Source organism: Microchirus variegatus, assembly GCF_963457635.1.
Source record: "Microchirus variegatus genome assembly, chromosome: 4".
NCBI classification, from domain to species: Eukaryota; Metazoa; Chordata; class Actinopteri; order Pleuronectiformes; family Soleidae; genus Microchirus; species Microchirus variegatus.
In genome coordinates, this window is record NC_139805.1 from 22,286,717 (window position 1) to 22,305,756 (window position 19,040).

Sequence of the window (19,040 nt, forward strand, 5' to 3'; positions counted from 1 at the left end):
TTATAGTCTTATTCAGACTGTTATCTTAATAAGGTTAGATTTGGACCGGTGTTGACCAGGTAAACACAGTCAGTGTCAGTGACAGCTACATGCATTTCACAACCAACGCTTGGCAGAGTAAATGATCAACAAAGTGGGCTCTAACCTACTTAGACCCAGGCGTGGGTGAAGTAAGGGTTTTCTTATGGCTCTGATCTTGTGGTAAATCATGTGACTCACGGAGATTTTTCCACTGACCTGACCAAAGTGAAAGTTTTGTTGATTTTAAACCAAAGAACTTTACACAAGAACTGTTGCACAAACTTCTGTTGAGTTTGTGCACAAGTTTAACCACAGAGAAGTGATAACATGACTGCTCCGACTGAGTCAGCGGTCCCTTTAAGAGCAGGACGACCAGCTGATATTGGCCGTTGTAGTCGATCATTAACAGGCAGTGGATTTATTTCGCTCAGTGATGCAGCCAGGCAGCATTTCACGTCCCTGGAGCAGAAATCGACTCGAAAAGAATCTGCTGCCGTTTCTAGATCAGCAATGCAGCCGCAACTCAAATTTCAGTCCAGGTGAGTCTCACTTTATTACCTCTGTCTGCTTTTGTTTGTTTTATTAGAACATTGACAGAACTGTGCTCAGTGGTCTCATTGATTTGACCTGAAAAACAAAAAAAAATACTGTCACTTTGAAACAAAATGTACTGCTCCAACAAACTAAAAGCTCAACGAGGGAAATATTTAAACTGAAAATATTTAATAATCCTTTTGACCACATTGTCCATTTGTTGTATAATTTCTCTCTCTCTCTCTCCCTATATATACACACATATATGAGGCAAAAAAAGAATTATACTGTATATAAATATATAATCATTTTTTATTATTTCAATTTCTGTACCTAACTGTACCTAAACTTAATGGGCATTTTAGTATAGAATTTTGAGCCAAGAGTAAAATGGGAACTGCATCTTCAATACTGTTTAAATGGTCAGCTAAAAAATCTAAATTATATATAAACATACATGTATATATACATATACACACATACACATATATGTATACATATATACACATATATACATACATATACATAAGTATACATATATACATACATACATATATGTATATGTATACATGTATATACATACACACATGTATATATGTATATATAGATATACATATATGTATATATGTATACATGTATACATGTATACATGTATACATGTATACATGTATATACATATGTACATACACACACATATATATACATATATATACACATACATATACACACACACATATACATATACATATACATATGTGTGTGTGTGTAATGTTAATTACCAATTCTAATTTCTACATGTTTTATTGTGAAGGCACAGATAGCAGCCTACAGTCATTCTCGTTACCAAGCCATAAGTATATTGTAATACTGTAATATTATTTAATTATTACCACACTATTACCATTGTTATCACCAAGCTGTGGACATGGCATCATAAATAAGATGGTACTATCATAATATTACCTCCATACTGATACCATGCTGTCATGAAAAGTGACAATCTATACAAAACCTTTCCAGGAATGTAACGTTCCATTCAAAAGATTTCTTGCAAGTGCAGCAGTTTTTGTTTTTTTATAGTTTATGCAAACAGCGACAGCATCGGCGTCAGAGAACGACTGAGCAGAGCCTTATCTCATAAATCACTAGTTTTGTCTCGGTATCGCCTCATCAGCTGATATCCAGTATTTAAAAAGTGTGAGTTTTATCAATATCACCATGTCGTGTCACGTTGCAGACAGGACCATCTCCTCTCTGAGGGGTCAGCGGGTCAGCATCATCTCGGGTCATCTTTGCAGTGTGCGCCAGATCAGTCGATGTCGACGTGTCTGAGCTGCCAAAAGGTGAGAAGTTAGAAATCACAGTCAGCATCTGTTAAGGCTGTTAAATTATCCTATGCCAAAAGACAGAGACCAAAGGAGTCAAAATACTACATTTTACCAGAGGTTTCCACTTTGTCCTTCTTCAAAGACGTCTCCTTTAACGCGTCATCTTCTCTTTTCTTCTCACGTCTTCAGGAATCTGCAGAGTTAAGTTCATCCATGAGCCATCGAGACTCTCACTGTCCTGTTTGCCTGCAGACGGCCAGCTTCCCTGTCCAGACCAACTGTGGCCATTTGTTCTGTGGTACGACATCACACACACACACACACAAAACTTATTTTTATATCTTAGTGAGAACACATCATAGACATCATGCATCATCCCTTCCCCTAACCATCACAACTAAGTTCTAAAACCCTAAAACCAGGACATAACCCTGAAAAAGCCCTTTAAAGTTGTTTTTTTGTCATGTACTGTAATAGAAGAAAGATTGAAGAAAGATGTTTGATTGATGGATTGATTGAAGGATATTGTATAGACTTTTTATGGCTGTTAAATCTGAAAGGTTCTTATTTTGGGATCATGGTCTAACCCTAACGTTATCAGTCACTGATTTCAAAGCTATTTTTATTCCTTGCACGTGCTTATCTTGCCCTCAACCTTAACCTAGTGCAGTTAGTACTGCACCTGACCCACTCACCTGTGTGAAGCCAATGATGAAATACCGCATCCTCATTTAGAAGCATTTCGAACTAGAGCAAACAACCAAACCATCCCAAAGTTGAAAGCATTATATTCAAAAACAATAACCCAAATCTCTGACAATCCAGAAATCTAACTAAGGTGCTGGCAGAAAAGGTTCTGGGAAAAGTCCAGAGCAGACATTTGGGACCCACATTCAAAATGATCTGTTTGTCAGTGCAGATCTGAAAAAAAAGAGGTAATTTCTAAGGGGAAAACTGTCTTTCTCTCCTAGAAATTACCTCAATGTTCTAAATGTTCTTCAAAGTCTGTAGAGAATTGTTAACATTTGTGGTAATTTGTGAAAAGGGCATTTCATTTTGCTGCAAAAATACTTGAATATTAGAGAATTGGTCTGACTGGATTCTTTTAAAATACTATTAAATAACATGGAGCCATGCAAATCTGACTCAAATTGCCTTGTTTGATCGCCAAATATTGATAATCCATTATGTTTATTTTGAGGTTTTACGATTCTGCATTTAATCGTTTCCTGTAAACTAATAAATATTTGTCTTGTAAAAGACATGTTTAATCTCAGACATCTCTGGTTAAAGATAGGCTACAAATACATAATTCTACTTGATTCGACACATTTATTATTGTGCACTGAAGTGTAAATTGCTATTATAATGTGTCTGACTGTGCAGCTCCCTGTCTGATCACCTACTGGAGACACGGGTCATGGTTGGATGCCATCAGCTGTCCTCTCTGCAGACAGAAGGTAACAGTATATACTGTACATACACACATGATCCAGTGTAAACACAGTCTGAACAGTCCGTTCAACAAAACTAACCAAACATCACCGACTCTTTTCCAGGTCAGCGTGCTGTGCCATCTTTTCAAGGAGAGTCGATCAGACCGACAGTCGAAGGAAGTTCTCGGGGAAATCACAAACTACAACAGACGATATTCTGGAGCTCCACGACGGGTCAGTGCCTGTTTTTTTTTTCTCCCCCACTTTGACAAAACTGTACTAGTGAAGATAAGAGAAGAGGGACATTTACTGCTGAAACACTAGTCTCTGATAAGGATAAGCTTGCTTCCAGTAACCAGACTTCTGTGACAGGGAGTGTTAAAGTGTCTGACCCATATATGTCAGAAAAATAAAAAATTCAGCCTTGAATGTAACGTCAGATGAGAGCATATGAAAGACAAGAATCCCTGCTTTATTTCCCATTACAATACATTTGGTAACACTAATACCTTTTATGCCACCTCTGGCATTTACTAGACTAGCTGAACAGGACTGACACACCTAGTAGCCCCGACCTTGAATGAGGATTTTCACAAAATAAACCCACTTGGATATCCTTCTCGTCTTAAAAGCGTTACATTAAATTTTAAAAAGGTAGTTTAAGGAGATCTAGCGACAGATATTGGTGGAAATATTTAAAATAATGTTTTCACACATCGTTTTATCACCTGAAATTTAGGGAATGTGTGGGTTAGGGTTACTTTAGATTAAGGAGCTATGCAACTTCACCTATAGATGTCACTAAATCCCACAAACTGATCCTTCAAAATATAAAAGTCAAAGTATTCATTTTGTATTTATTTAGTTAGCCATCACTAGCTTTGTTGGTGTTGTTCTTAATGCAAAATTATGATTTTTTTTGGGTCTGTGCCAGGTTTTGTGTATTAACGCGCTTCCAATGAGTTTAACTAGAAATATGATGCGTGTAAACATTGAATAAACCTGCCATTTTCTACAACAAATACTGAACAAACATAGGTGATATCAATGACATTAATTAAGGTTCCATTCCCAAGAGCCAGGCTCCTGCTATTGTTTAAGTTGCAAAAAGGGATGTCACGTGATATTTGTATGTGCTGCATCATCTACCCTGGATTTCCTGACACGCCTTCTCTTCTCCTGACCCACCAACAGGTGACAGACTACCTGTGTGACGCTCCTCTCCTCCTGCAGTTGCTGGCTCGCGGCCTCGGCGCGATGGGAGGCCTCGTGTGGCTGTTCTTCTTCAGAGTGGCTCTTTGCTGCGTGGGCACCGTGGTGTCCATCGCTTCGTCGTCTCCTCCACCCCCCCTGGACGCAGACGAGTCCTCGTCTCTGGCCAGCCCTCTGGAGACAGACCCCTCCCTCTGTGGGCTGCTGGGGGTCCTGGATGACCTGGTGGTCGTCGTCCTGCTCCTCATATGCATCGTCAGCGTCAACCGGCAAATGGTGTCGGAGAGGGAGGGACACTCTGCAAACCCCGCAGCCTCTCAAGGGGTGGTGGGGAACTCACTGTAGAGAGACAGATGCAGCTGTAGAGCGTCAGTACAAGCTGTTCTACAAGGACTTGTGTTGGATTTCTTCCTTCTGGCTGCAGCCAGTCAGATCAGTGGACACGCGTAAAGAGCATAGCGTCAGAGTATTTAAGAGTCAAGATGTCAAACTGTATCTCAGCCTCTCGACTTGTGTTTACAGAGCCTTTGCAAGAGTGAAATGAGGATATCTGCGACAAGATGTTGTGCAATGTGGTGGTTCACTTAAAAGGTCCAGTGTGTAATATTAAGAGGGTTTATTGAAAGAAATTCAATATACTATCCATAAGTATGTTGCATAACCACTTAACAATAAAACCTTCTGCTTTCCATAGCCTTAATAGAAGCCTTTAACGTGAACTTTCCATGACAAGAGCCTTGCTTTTTACGGAGGCCACCATCTTCCACCACCTCATTTCAGTTGTTTTGTATACATGTATATATATTAGATATGAATTTGAATGTCTACTGACTCAATCAAATTCATATTTGATACTGAAAGAATACTTTTTAAAACCCCATCTGAAAAGTGTAATTTCACTCCTTGACCTGGGCTACAATTATGTCAATGCTGTCATAATTTGCCTTTTTACTGTGTGAATTTCATGTTCTGTGTAAATAAAGAATATTTATTGCCTCCATGTTTGATATTTTTATTAGCACGTTCTGTTTCAGTAGTGTAACACTGATAATGTCAGCAGCCGGATTGGTACATTAGTGCTGTAAAAAGATAACAGTGATTGCCAGAATGAAATGTGTGGAATGTATAAGAAGTCAAGAAGGACAACAGTGTCAAAGTCAGAGTATTACACAAGGCAACAGGTGAGCGAGTTCACACTAACTCAACAGAGAAAATACTATGATGGCAGCAGCAGAGTTTTGTCATCACTGCACGTCGCCGCACCAGGCAGCTGCGTTCTTGAACATGCGCAGCCACGGCGACGGTGTGAGAGACGCTCTGAGATCTCTCGGGGCCCAGGGCCACTGCCAGGCCAGGGTGCAACGCTCCGGGTGAGGCATCACGGCCAGGTGCCTGCCGTCCCTCGAGCAGAGCCCCGCGACACCCAGCGGAGAGCCGTTAGGGTTCAGAGGGTACTCTTCAGTTGGAGCACCTTGGTCATCAAGATAACGCAAGGGGGCAAAACCACCAGAAATTATCTGCTCCTGAGCTTCAGAGTTACGAAATTGCATCAGACCTGTAGAAAGAAAAGAGGTCGGGGGGGGGAATCGATTTTTAAACTCAGCTGTCGATTACAGAACTGATTTGAGACGTGCAAGTCAGCAGATTTGAGTTGTTACCCAAGTGAACAACTGTCAAAGTGAGAAACCTTCTGTCATAATGTCAATAATTAATAATAATAATAATAAAAATACCTTATTTTTCAGATTTTGTTAAAATATTCTAATAAACTGTGATTCAAATTAAAATATATATATATATATAAAATATTTTATTTTTAAGGAAAACATTTTGTTCCATATATCAGCTGCAAACCCAGTGGTCCTGTAAATATTTCACAATAAAACTTTCCTAAAAGAGTAATAGATAAAGCGCTTTTATTTTGAAAACGGTACTGGATATGATGTGTTTGTGGCACACGAGTGCTGCCACGGTAAAGGAATTTTCACCACGATAATCAGTCTTAACACGAGGTGACACAATATCTAATTTTGATAATCTCATTCATACCACGGTATTTAATTTTTTGCCATTAATGCATCAGCCCCATGACACACTGTATGTAACAGATAAAGATAAAGTGTTTGTGATAAAGTGCTTGAACTGTGGTTCAAGCTAATTTTCAATCACTGAAACACTGGCTCAGAGAGGTGGGCAAGATATATCGGTAAAGATAATTGTTCTGGACACGATCTGCCTCCAACGCAGATTTGACTTATTCCTGACTGTACCTTCTCCATGTGCAACCCAGACTCCCAAAGCCGATCCCTCCATGCCTCTGAGCCAGATGGACGGCGAAGCCTGGATCCCAACACTGACGAAGCGAGATTCAAACCTCCCAGACTTATTATGGCTCAGCACCACTTCAGACTCTTGGGGAAGATTTAAAACAACAGGACAGTGTTTAGCCCATTGTGCACTCTGTGAAGACTACAATCTGTTTCAAGCTTACTACAGTAACAGTTATTTTACTTGTAATAATTACTATTAATATGACTGCAGGCAACATTTCATTGCTTTCCTTCGCTTCATGTACCTGCTCCATCCTTGCCTTCTCCCACCCAGCCCAGCAGGGCGAGCAGTTGACAGCCATTACACACACCCAGACTCAGTGTGTCATCCCGTTGTCGGAAGCGATCAAATTCAGCCTTGGCCTTGGGGTTGAACGCAACAGTAGCAGCCCAACCTTTAAATGAAAGCAGAATACAGATGAATTCCCCTGTGTCACATTGAACTGGGACTTTGAGTGTGTTTATTTTTTTTAGTTACCTTTAGCTGATCCTAGGACATCTGCGTAGCTGAATCCACCGACAAACACCACTGCTTTAAAACTCTCCAGGGTCAGAGAGCCAGAGCACAGGTCCTGCATCGTCACATCCCACACCTACTCACAAATATAGACCATGGTCAGGCACATAAGCTGTGCAACTTTGCTTAAAGGTAGAGTAAACCATTAGATTTATCAAAAACTAACTGTCAATCATCCCTTTAAGTTCTGCTGTTTTACTGTTTTATCTTTGTTTTGCTCTGGTTCTGGATGTCTCTGGGCTGCACCATTTAGCCATTTTAGTGTGTTTATATACTTAAGGCAGTAATGGGGGCAGATGAGGTTACAGCCTGCAGGTGTCAGAAGCTGTGATAATGGCAGACACAGCATGTAAGAAACACCAGTTTGGTGAGGCTAAACAATGAGAGAAAGCAACAGGGAGGTGACCTTTTTGTTAAGACAGGAAAGTGCGAGTGGTTAGCCTAAGTAGCTTGTAGCTAAACTATCGGCACATCTACAACAGCGTAAAATTCCTACATTGGCGTAGATAGCGGTAGACGTAAACTCTAATTCTCAGTTTGAGTCAAGCGGTAATGTAAGCTACATCGACTCGGTCTGAGGCAGGTGTGACTGGTTAAATCTGTTTATATTAGGGCTGTCAATAGATTAAAAAATGTTTTACTAATTAATCTCACATTTTCAAATGCATTAATTTTAGATTAATCGTGATTAAAAGTTTGCTTTTCTTCTTATTACTAAATTAATGAATAATCATTGTGCATTTCAGACACCATTGTTTAATTTTACCTTACTTTACGGAGCTACTATGTGGTTTTCAAAGAGGAAAGGGTCTATCAAGTGCCAACCAGGTCATCTTAAAATAAAGGCTTAATATGAATGACTGCCATCCTGTATGCAACATGAACATTTTTTTAACATTACAACAAAAAAATCCACCTGAGAATGTCCTTAGAAACTCAGACAGAGAGAACAAAAGCACAGTCATCCACCCAGGGTAGGTGTCCAAATAGAAGACGCCTGGTAGCTGTCAGCATATTACAGACACTATCAGTGCCTAGAGTGGTTAGTTTGTCACTTACTTTCCACTCGTTAGCAATGTCGAGGAATTCCTCTGCTCTGCAAGTCTCAGCAAGTAGTCGCATATCTGGTTTTCTTGACAGTCAACGCAAAGGATCGCAACTTCCAGTCATTGACAATAATTTGTGCCGTGACACCCAGGTAGTTGTCGTAACACTAGTTTTAGCGATAGAATGAAATTCTTCTGCCCATCAATCCCTTGCTACTATCTCAGTCTCTCCTCTCTGACTGACTGCATATAATTCCCAGCTTTCATGTCAGAGGTCATCGCACTCCAGAAAACTCCAGAGCAAATTTGCGTTAAATTATCGCATTAATCTTGGCATATAGTTCCAGGGCATGTACTCAGCCAGTGTGACCAAGACTCTGTGCTACGAGCAGCCCTGTCTTTCGTTTTGCATACTCAGTCTTTAACATGCAGTGCAATCAGTTGAAAAAGACGACCATGCCTTATACTTAACTGTACCTACCTCAAAGCCAGCCATATACAGAGATACAGACATCTCTCGGTCTCCATTGCTGCCTTCTTCTCTGACCACAGCTACACGGGGCTTCACTGCAGCTGAAAGACCACAAAACGCATATAACAAATCTAATGTGCCTTGCATAGCAATAACACAGCTTAAGTAACTTAATTTCTGGAATTGGACACTAGTAACATGTGATATTTGTCAGTTATGTTTAGTCTTACTGGGCTGGTTGATACTGAGTGTTTCACTGGGGTCAAAGGAGAGTTTAAAGTATGGCTGTGTCCTCTTAGACAGCCCCTCCTCTTCCTGTTCAACACACAGCTCATTGGCCTGGAGGCGCTCCAGCTGGAAACTGGTGTCCTCCCATAATGCTCTGAGGTTGGGAAGAGGCTCTCTGAGCACTTCCTCTTTGTCAACACAAACCCTGACCTGGACGTCAAGCGAGAGAAAGAGAGAGCAGTGATCGTTACAGATGAAGTTTAACGGTTTAAGATGCACTGTTGAAGCAGACGTCTCACCATAGCCTCTGGTCCAAAGCCACACGTTTTGCCGATACAAAGGCATTGCACACCTGCGTCGCTAAATCTCTGGCTCACAGCTTCCACATTAGGCTGCGAGGCCTCAAGAACCAAACCCAACTCTTCGCTGAACAGCAGCTCCGTGACTGTGCAGACGGAGATGCACCGAGTTGTTTTACGGCTTATATATTAACAATATGTGAAGTAAACAAAAAACAAAATATGCACATATGTGTGCTTACCTCCAGTTCCTTGTGATGACAATTCAACAGCAATTCCTCGGTTCCCTGCAAACGCCATCTCCAGCAAACAGGATATGAGGCCTCCATCACTGATGTCATGTCCTGCACTGAGCAGGTGGTCTGAAAGAAGAGGAAGAAAAAAAAATCAGAATCTAATGTGCTTCATCTATAAATCAAACTGACTAAACTGAAACTATATACTATAACTTTAAAAAGGCAGAAGATACAAAGTAAAACCACTAGGTGGCAATGTCAACACAGCACAGAACTGTGTCCAAATGAACGGTTTATGAGAATAAAGCATACAAGTTAAATTTCATCCTTTTATAGAAGGTAGTTCCTTTTCCTGACCACACAAACTGACCTTGTATGAGTGACTGCATGGTGTTGAAGCAGGCAGCCAACAGTTGTGGCTGGTCCAGGTCCGGGGAACAGTCTCCCAGTTGACCGTAGCACTGCGCCAGGGCAGATCCTCCCAGACGATGACAGCCTGGACTGAGAGGAACCCACAACAACACACCTGCACACAGAGGACAAAGGGTCAGACGCGCTTTTACCAATTGTAAGGAGTTAGGAGATGCACGCACTAACTATTATTAACTATAACTAAAATTCTCCATAGTTTGTCTTTCACATTTGAAGAACACAGCAGGAGATAGTCTGGGTTAGATGCTTTCACACAACAGCAGGAGAATCTCCGGAGCCTTCAGGTGCTTGAGCCGAGGATACAGGAGACACAATCACCCACTGAGCCTCTCCTGTTGTGTTCTCACATGTGTTTACTTAGACAGTACCTGTGATCTGGTAGGAGAGTTGAACATATGGGTTTTTCTATGGCCATTGCCAATCTTAAACAATCAGTGGAGATGATGGTACACAAACTAGCTTAGTTTAAATCACACTTATCATCCATTTCTCCAGGCAGCATTTTGTTTGCACTATAACCGGTGATATATTTTATATAGAGAGTCAATGACAAATCATTTAAAATTCTGTCCTCTTTGCCATTAGAAACTAAAACTATGGCAACCAAACCCTTGCTGTTTTTACGTTTCATAATGAGCAATCATATTGCATGTTTGAGAACATGTGGGCAAGTGTGCGTTTGCCTGCGAGTGCGTCATACCTTTGCCATCTGGATCCTCAAGATCAGGCGTCACGGTGGCCGTGATGTCAGGACAGACTGCGTACGCCGAGATAACCAGAGCACCTGAGACAGAAGTGAAGAGGCAGACAGAATTGAAGTTTGATGATTTAAAAACACAAAACACACTTCTACAGACAAACACACACGCTTGTATAGTGAGAGTGTACCTGGAGCTTTGACCGTCTCTTTTCCAACTCTAGCAGCCATACTCAGAGAGTCCTTGCCCCCGTCGACGGCCACTCCGAGCTGACCCATGACCTCACACATGGCTTTGCAGGCCTCCCACAAACAAGCTCCCTCACCAGGCAGCTTGGCAGCCCACATCCAGTTCCCACTACACTTCACATCCTGAAAACAGACAATCACAAACTTAATCTTATCTTTGTGAAGTGAGGACATCTTGTTTTGTTTATTTTGTAGGTGTAATTTGATAGATTTGCTGAAATTTCTGTGATCAAAACACTTCCAAAGCACAAAAGAAACCAGTGTGAAGAAGCCAGGAATTGTGTGAAGTGATGTTGAAACCAGAAAGACTGAATGTAACAGAAGAAAGTAGTGAGTCTTCTCACCTTCAGCGCTGTGACTCTGGCAAACAACAGATTGGTCAGAGCTTCACCCACAGCCATACGAGCCCCAGCAGCAGGACAAACTAGCCCTTTAATTGGCTGCTCCCCGATGGCCGTTGCTGCTCCCTCTAGGCCGAACGGTGACAGTGCAACAACAGCCAAGTCAGCCAGCGGGGTGTGAAGAGGCCCGACGCACTGTTGCTGGGCAACCAACCCAGTAACAGATCGGTCCACCTGAGACAGGGAGAGAGGAAAAAACACTGCCTCACACTGTCTGCACACGTTTACTTCTAACAGAGACAGACCAAGCAAACAGGAATGTGACACACACACACACACACACACCTTGTTGGTCAGGTAGCGTTTGGACGCCACAGCAGGCAAACGCAAAACTCTGTCCAGAGCAGCTTTGACCGTCAGTTCAGCAGGAAGAGTCAGCTGCTGGTGGGTTGGGGACATACGCTCCATCTTAAACTCTTTCTGAGGCATTTTTCCCAGAACCCACTCCAGCTGCAAGTCAACAGGACAGCGCCCCCTCTCTGTCTGGTCATTACCACCTGCCTCATCATCCACCAGCACAATCTGCGTGACGAATCAGGACAGAACAAATATTACCTAACAAATACAATTGCAGATATCCAGATATTTTTCTACCCCTCAATCACACACACACACTTCCTCATGATGCATTCATATGCTCTGCTCAAGAGAACGTGAAAAACTTCGTCTTCTTTTGATGAGCAAAAAGGACATGAAACAGGGCAAGTGTCCTCTGCTGGACAACAAGGAATTGCAGGCTGTATATTTTGAACTCAAAATGGGTTTTTATGTTCAAGTTTGGACTTCCCCACCTGGAAAGAGTTATGTGTGATATGCAAAGGTTTATAGGTCTGGACAATTTGAGGAAAATATCTAATTGCAATCTTTGTGACTTTTATAATGTGGTGAAGTATTAATACACGATGACACAAACAAAATATGACATCTCTATATTCTAACGATCATAACTTAAAGATGAGCTTGGTAAAAACGAAACGCACCTTGCCATCGCCGGTGATATTTCCCACAAAGTCAACCGGGCACTTCTCCCTCTGACACACCTTCTCCAGGAAAGGCCTGTCTGATGGGTGGAGCAGCAGGGCGTTGCTCTCTTGATACTCTGCTCCCCACAGCTCCAACACACTCAGAGTGGGGTCACCTTTCTACAGAGCAGAGAGGGAAGACAACAGCATAAGTATTTGTGTTCCTCAAGCCAAGATTTCATGTGACCATTTCAATATCGAAGGATCAATATCGTGCATTTCACACCTCATAATGTACCGTCATTGTGTGTTTAGACTACAGGAGTGACTGAGATGGGGGATCATACACACTATTACCGTTTCCATCATGGTACAGTACAGTTTGGTACAGTACGGTATAGCATAAAAGCCCAGAGTCAGACCTGCTCTTTTTTTCCTGCTCGATTTGTCTCAATAAGATGTCAAAGCTTTGTATGAGAATAGACAGTGGGCATTTACTTCAACTTCCATGGGATATTTGCAACCTTTGCCTAATCAGCCAAGTGGGTGGAGCCGATAGACAGGCTTTAAATTAAACAGAAAACAAAACAAATATGTACCGTGCTGCACCAAATTGAACTCGTTGGAAACACAGCATATGTGATCTTTCACAAAAGCCTCAAAAAAATCACAAACACACTCACAAGATGGGACACATTAATGTGTCCCAATGAATTATTCATTAAGCCTGGTTCTGTTTCTACAGGTTGACTGTGGAACTATTATTGAAGCAGTGCCATGCAGTGTGATCTCTGCCATGTTTTGTTCTGATTTGTCGAAGAAGAATGAAAAGGAGTTATTTATGGTCATGTTTTTCAGCCACAGTGACTCCAGCCTGGTCTCTGAATGACTAAGATGCTACACCACAGTGGGTCTCTTCGATTGCATCTTTCACACTTTTCTACTTTCAGAAAATCATTACATGTGATCTAAACCTTAGTGTTCATTCATTACCTTGAATCTGCTGCAGTAGATCACAGCTCCAGCTGGCTCACTCAGCTCCTTGAGCACATTTCCTAAAGAGGACGATAAGTGGTAACACTTAATTTTTTGTCCTTTTCGTTCAAAACAGTGCACTAATAAAGACAGAGTTGTGTTTAGCACCATTTCCTCCTGCCCCCTGATCATGAATACTGCAGACTGGATTCCCACTGCTTCTTTCCAAACATGCTCTGAGGGCGCGATTCATCTTCTGCTCCATCTCGGCATCTCCTCTCTGCACTGCACCCAGATCCCTCTCACTGGAGTTGTCCCCCTGGACCTACAAGAGAAACTTGTGTTGATTTACTCCAAATCAGCCTCACCATGTGGAATCAATGATAGCCTCAGTGTGGCTTAAAGGGACAGCAGGGACATGAGGAAAAACAGACTATAGCCACTCGACTCAAGGCTAAAATACCTTAAATATGTTCTCCACTTTATTTCCATGTTAGAAAGCCTTTTACAGTTAGAAAATAAAGTTTGACAACCACTCACTCTCCATGCATTTTTAAGCGTGGGGACTTCTCTGCTGCTGCCTCGCTTGTTAAATGTATGTCACTTGGATAAATCAGACTGAAGGATTTCAAGAACAGAAGTCACAAAATAACCTTCGTGTGCTGCGATGTAAAATCACAGATTTTCTCTGTGGACTTTGGGGAGAGGTTCGCAAAGCAACGCAGGGCCACTTTCTATTCGTAAAGGGCTTTCTAACAAGTCGCAGACATATTTTAAATAGACTTGAGCAGGTGTGGGCTTCGTTAAGGGAGCCTTTTAAGTGGCTTAAATGTGTTTCTCCTTGCGTCCCTGGTGGCAGCCATGTTCAGTGAGAGCCAGCTTCTGTGCAAAGGCGACACAATAAATGTATACTTCATAAAAACCACACTTTAAAAGCTCCTACTTGTACGGAGGAGGCTGCTCCTCCTCCCACACCGATCCTGTACACCGGTCCTCCAATCTTCACCACTTCCATTCCTGATCGATAGAGTACAGCAGAGTCATTGATCAACGTCTCCAAAAATAGCCTCTGCATTGATTAAACTCATTTTTCACAAAACGTTACCAGTCCGTGCTTCCTCTTTCTTCACGTGTGCGTCTTCGATAGAGCCGAGACCGCCGCTGAACATGATCGGCTTAATCCACTCGCGCCGTTCACCGTTGGCCAGCCGCATGCCAAAAGATCGAGCAAAACCTGAGAGAGGCACAGAAACAGTTAAGCAGTTAATGCAGTTAAGCAGCCAACTAAAATAATCTAACTAATGTAAACATATGATGTGTGTCATTTTACAAATAAAATACATGTTTTCCTTTCATATTCCCTCAATAGTTTGAAATTAAATGAAGTCTAACAAAAAACTCATATAGGGCTTTCACACCGACAGGGCTCTGTGCCGGTTCTGGTTCCCAAACCCAATTTGAACCGGCCAGCACATTCAGAGCCAAAAAATAACTGGTTCGGAAACCGGAAAAGTTGGTTCTTGAGGGAATAAATAAAATACCTGGTTCTTCCCTGCGAACCATGACATCACCAGTGGGCGTGTCATATTCTGGGTTGCGAAGACGAGCGGAAGGTAAAGGAAGTATTGAGATTTTGCCGGTGTTGTGCCGGTGTACTTCTGCCTGAGTAACGCGGATTAACATCCACCCACTTTGGTTCCTCTTAAACTGCTGGTTGTGGTTACTTTGTGGAAATACATTTCTCTGACATAGTATAAGGAGATTCTTTTGCACTATGAGTCAATTCTGTTCACTTGTTTTTAGTACGGTAAATAAAGTGTTGAAGAACTTCAGTATTTTACCCTTGGGTACCAATAAAGAAACCTTGAACCTTGATGTGTGATTCAGGTTGTCATACCTGACAGGACGGGTTCTCCAAACTTGTTGCCGTAGTCTGACGCTCCGTTGCTGGCCTCAATGGCCACTTGAAGAGGAGGAGCGAAGCTGGTGGGATATTCCCAGCCGTCTCCCTCAGACTCCCAGGGAAGAGCGTAACCTGGAGAAAACGACATATGTAGTTCAAAGCGAACTATACAAGGTTTTCTGCCTCACGGACAGCTCAGTCTTGCATGTTGTTGTTTGTTTAGTCTGACCTGGTATATGCAGATTGCCAAAACAGTATCCTGCCGTGCCGGCAATGACATGGCCTCCTTGACCAGCACTCTGGACATCTCTGATACGACCTCCTGTCCCTGTGGTGGCGCCACTGAACGGTGCTACACCTACACATCACATGAGATGGTAAACAAAACGTGACAACAAGAATCCGACACTTCCTTAGCAACTAAGGATAATTTTGTCTGTGCAGACCTGTTGGAAAGTTGTGTGTCTCTGCGGTGAAGATGACATGTCGTAATGAGGGACGCGTCTCATACGGGCTGGCTTGGGATGGATCTTTGGGGTAAACGCAGTCCACTTTCATGCCTTCGATACCACTGGACACACACAAGAACACAGTGAGAGACACACACACACACACACCATCTGTGGTTGCTGTGCTGCTCCCATTACTACCTGCTGTTGTCACAGAACTTGATGACGTTGTTCTGGTTGCTGTTCCGCTGTGTGTCCATTATGAGACTGAAAAGAGTCTCTTTCTGCTCCTGCCCGTCGATCACCATCCGTCCTCTGAAGAACCAGTGACGACTGTGCTCACTGTTGACACCGCGGCAAAGTGTTGAGAGGACAAAAACAAACAGGACGCACAGAGTGACAGGCAAGCACCACAAAGATGTCCTGCTAATACTGCTCGCTGCAGGCAAACCACCCACCTGTTGGACTGTGCCAGGTCAAAACACTCCACGCTGGTGGGGTTCCTTTTAACCCTCTGGAACATCGACGTGTAGTAGTCCAGATCCCAGGAGTCGAAGGCCAGACCTGTGTTCAGCACAATAGACACATGAGATTCGGTAGAACGCTTCTTTTTTTAACAACACCACAGATGTCAGCAACTGCTAAACATTAGCACACAATCAGTATCATACTTTTTTGAGTTGGTAGGAATTACAAATTAACAACTTAAATCCTGGTTCATGCAACATAATTGTCTGCCTCTAGAAGTCAGATTTTAGTTGCCTCAGATAAACAATAATGCAACTGCTTAATTCTCTTCCCGTTTTCATCCCAAAATAAAAGCAATGAGAACATAAAAGCTGAATCCTGACTTACTGACGGACGACACCACACGTCCGATATATCACTTTGATCAGTGTATACAGAAATAGATGGGAGCCTTGGTCTAATTTTGGGTTTCTTTTGGTTTCACAGCACTTCAAATAAACACCATCACAAGGCACATGCGCGCATGTGTGCGATAACGAGCCGCAGCATAGCCGCCTTGTGACATTAATCAGCCAAGTAATAATGTCATTCATCATGTGACATTACTTCCACCCGCTCACACACTGTGTACTCACAGAGAGATGCACGACTGAAAAGAGGCGTAAAGACGGAGGAAGGTAAGTAAGTGTGCAAAGATGGAGAAAAGCTCAGGCTGTGATTTAAGACAATCAAATAAGAGAGAATCACCCAGATCATCGTTTGCCTTCTCCAGCGCTGCACGACCCTTCCCCAGGATGTCCACCTCAAACACTGACTGTGGTTTGGTTTCCACGGCGAAGGAGGTGATGGGATGTTGGTAGATACACTCAGTCATGCTGTCATACAGACATGCAATCAGCTTTTTTAGATCTCCATTGAGCTCAGTGACACTGTCTTCCTTTCTGGGCTGGAGCAGAAAAAGAAGAAGGCAGAAGGTTTAGTGTATTGAAATAAAAAAAACAGGCTTGGGTATCTACCTTCTTGTGTGTGTGTACCTTGATTAGAAACCTGCGGGACAGCTCTACTCGTGTGACATTAGTGAGGCCAGCGCTCTGACAGATGGACACAGTGTTGGTGGACCAAGCAGTGGAGAAGTTCAACCTGAAAAAAAAAATGTAAGCTTTTATTTATCTGTAAAATGTTTCTTAGTTGAATGCATCATAGTCCTGTTCGCCTATTGGACGTTTGACAGATCAAAGAACATTATCTCATTTTGAGGGGACAGATTAATGTGTTTGACTCATAGTAAACACTGTTAGTCCAACTAATGTTATGAAAAATAATATACATATAATTTTTTTTAAAGGTCATAATGGAGACGGCAGCCTCCAGGGGTCAGTAGTGGGACTTCCACTTTGTTATCTGTGCTCACAAAAGTGAAATCTCATGCAGCCATCAATCACATTTGATTTTGATAGCTGCACCAAACTGACAATAACAGATGTGACAGTGACACAAAACCAGGTGTGAATATAGAGATATTTTTTCGAAAATAACTGAAAATAACTACATTATTAAAATATATTACAAAACTGCTTTTAGGGTAAAAGTACTGGAATTGTGTAAAGGATACATCAACAGAATTTAATGATATTTACAATAATGTTTTCATTATTAATTATCACTAGAAAATGAATGAACAGTTGTGTTTCCATTAAACATTTCCAATGATCCCGTTATATTACAAGGATGGAGTCTGCCATGTTGTGCCGCCATGTTTGTAAAGACAAATTTTGAAGAAATTGACAAATCAAACACTGGATCTAGGAAGGTCCTTTAAGAACTGGCAGCCACTGCAGTGTTTTATGTATATTCTGAAGGGAGGCATGAAGGAAACACACTGGTGTATTAAGTTGGATTTCGCATTTGCCTCAAACATTGTCAGTATTTCTGCAGTTGTATTCCAAAAGCCTGGTTTCATCAGGCAGTCCAGTCCAGTTTTTTCCTACTTTCAAAGGGTGACAAAATGCATAGTGTCCCACCCTTCTGTTGGGATACCTAGTAAAATAGTCCAATACCTAAAGGGTTGACAGAATGCCTTTGCAGCAACGGGAACAGGCTACAGGCTACAGGCTGTAGGTCACAAAACCTGATGTAGCTCTTGCCAGCCTACACATCCCAGAGTGGAAACTTAAGCAAGAAGATTTACCATTCCAAACTGTTCAAGCAAAGTTTATGCACAGACCCTGTTATAAAAGTCTCTCTTTATCACCGTTATCACCGTAAAAAAAACTACAGAGTCTCAAGTTGCAACAGTACCTGGGTCCAATCTCCACCAGTTTCTCCCCGCTGCCTTCTTTGAGGTTTGGTTCCTCCGACAGTGGCTCTGCCTGCAGGAGAGGACGAAACAGCCAAAGAAGAACCCCCTTCTGCTCTGTGCTGAGACTCTCACAGCCTGCAGTAGAAAGCACAACCTTATTTTATTTATTTTTTCCTTTTGCCGTCTGCAGCCTCAAATTATGAGCTGGAACACTCACCTGTCAGCTCAACATTGAAGCACAGCTCAGTGGTGATTGACACTTGGGGGTAGAGCTTGGCGGCCCGCTGTAAGGCCCGCCCGTTCACTGCTTCATTACTGTAGAACCGCACCACAGCCATGACTGATGGAGCAAGGGAAAAATTTATTAATTTTCATGACTGAGGAATTAATAAAAATCAATCTCAAAATGTCACAGACAAACCGGTATAGGCGTCATTTGTCAATGAAATTGATCGACTCGGTTTAATGAGTAATGGACGACTCCGTCAGAGATCAAGACGTCAACAAAGGTGATCAATAAAAAGTGAGGACTCGTGAATTTTTTCT

The 19,040-nt window shown here is 42.2% G+C and overlaps 2 protein-coding genes across 2 annotated transcripts; one reads left to right on the plus strand and one right to left on the minus strand.

Moving 5' to 3' along the window:
- Window positions 1-531: 531 nt before the first annotated feature.
- Window positions 532-4,876, plus strand: LOC310926141 (E3 ubiquitin-protein ligase RNF170; the record flags this gene model as incomplete). The annotated part of the gene is made up of 6 exons (XM_083888242.1): window positions 532-560; window positions 1,793-1,898; window positions 2,073-2,181; window positions 3,270-3,343; window positions 3,443-3,553; window positions 4,514-4,876. 6 exons carry the CDS (start codon window positions 532-534, stop codon window positions 4,874-4,876), a joined length of 792 nt encoding a protein of 263 aa, XP_083744368.1.
- A 765-nt stretch (window positions 4,877-5,641) lies between these two features.
- Window positions 5,642-18,832, minus strand: pfas (phosphoribosylformylglycinamidine synthase; the record flags this gene model as incomplete). Its single annotated transcript, XM_083888485.1, has 27 exons — window positions 5,642-6,086; window positions 6,802-6,942; window positions 7,107-7,256; window positions 7,340-7,454; window positions 8,906-8,997; window positions 9,127-9,334; window positions 9,424-9,569; window positions 9,666-9,785; window positions 10,030-10,185; window positions 10,792-10,875; window positions 10,980-11,160; window positions 11,382-11,612; window positions 11,724-11,960; window positions 12,419-12,580; window positions 13,394-13,455; window positions 13,544-13,700; window positions 14,319-14,392; window positions 14,481-14,609; window positions 15,273-15,410; window positions 15,508-15,636; window positions 15,725-15,849; window positions 15,929-16,069; window positions 16,186-16,291; window positions 16,943-17,141; window positions 17,230-17,335; window positions 18,494-18,629; window positions 18,712-18,832. 27 exons carry the CDS (start codon window positions 18,830-18,832, stop codon window positions 5,776-5,778), a joined length of 3,957 nt encoding a protein of 1,318 aa, XP_083744611.1. The 3' UTR covers window positions 5,642-5,775.
- Between the last annotated feature and the right edge of the window lie 208 nt (window positions 18,833-19,040).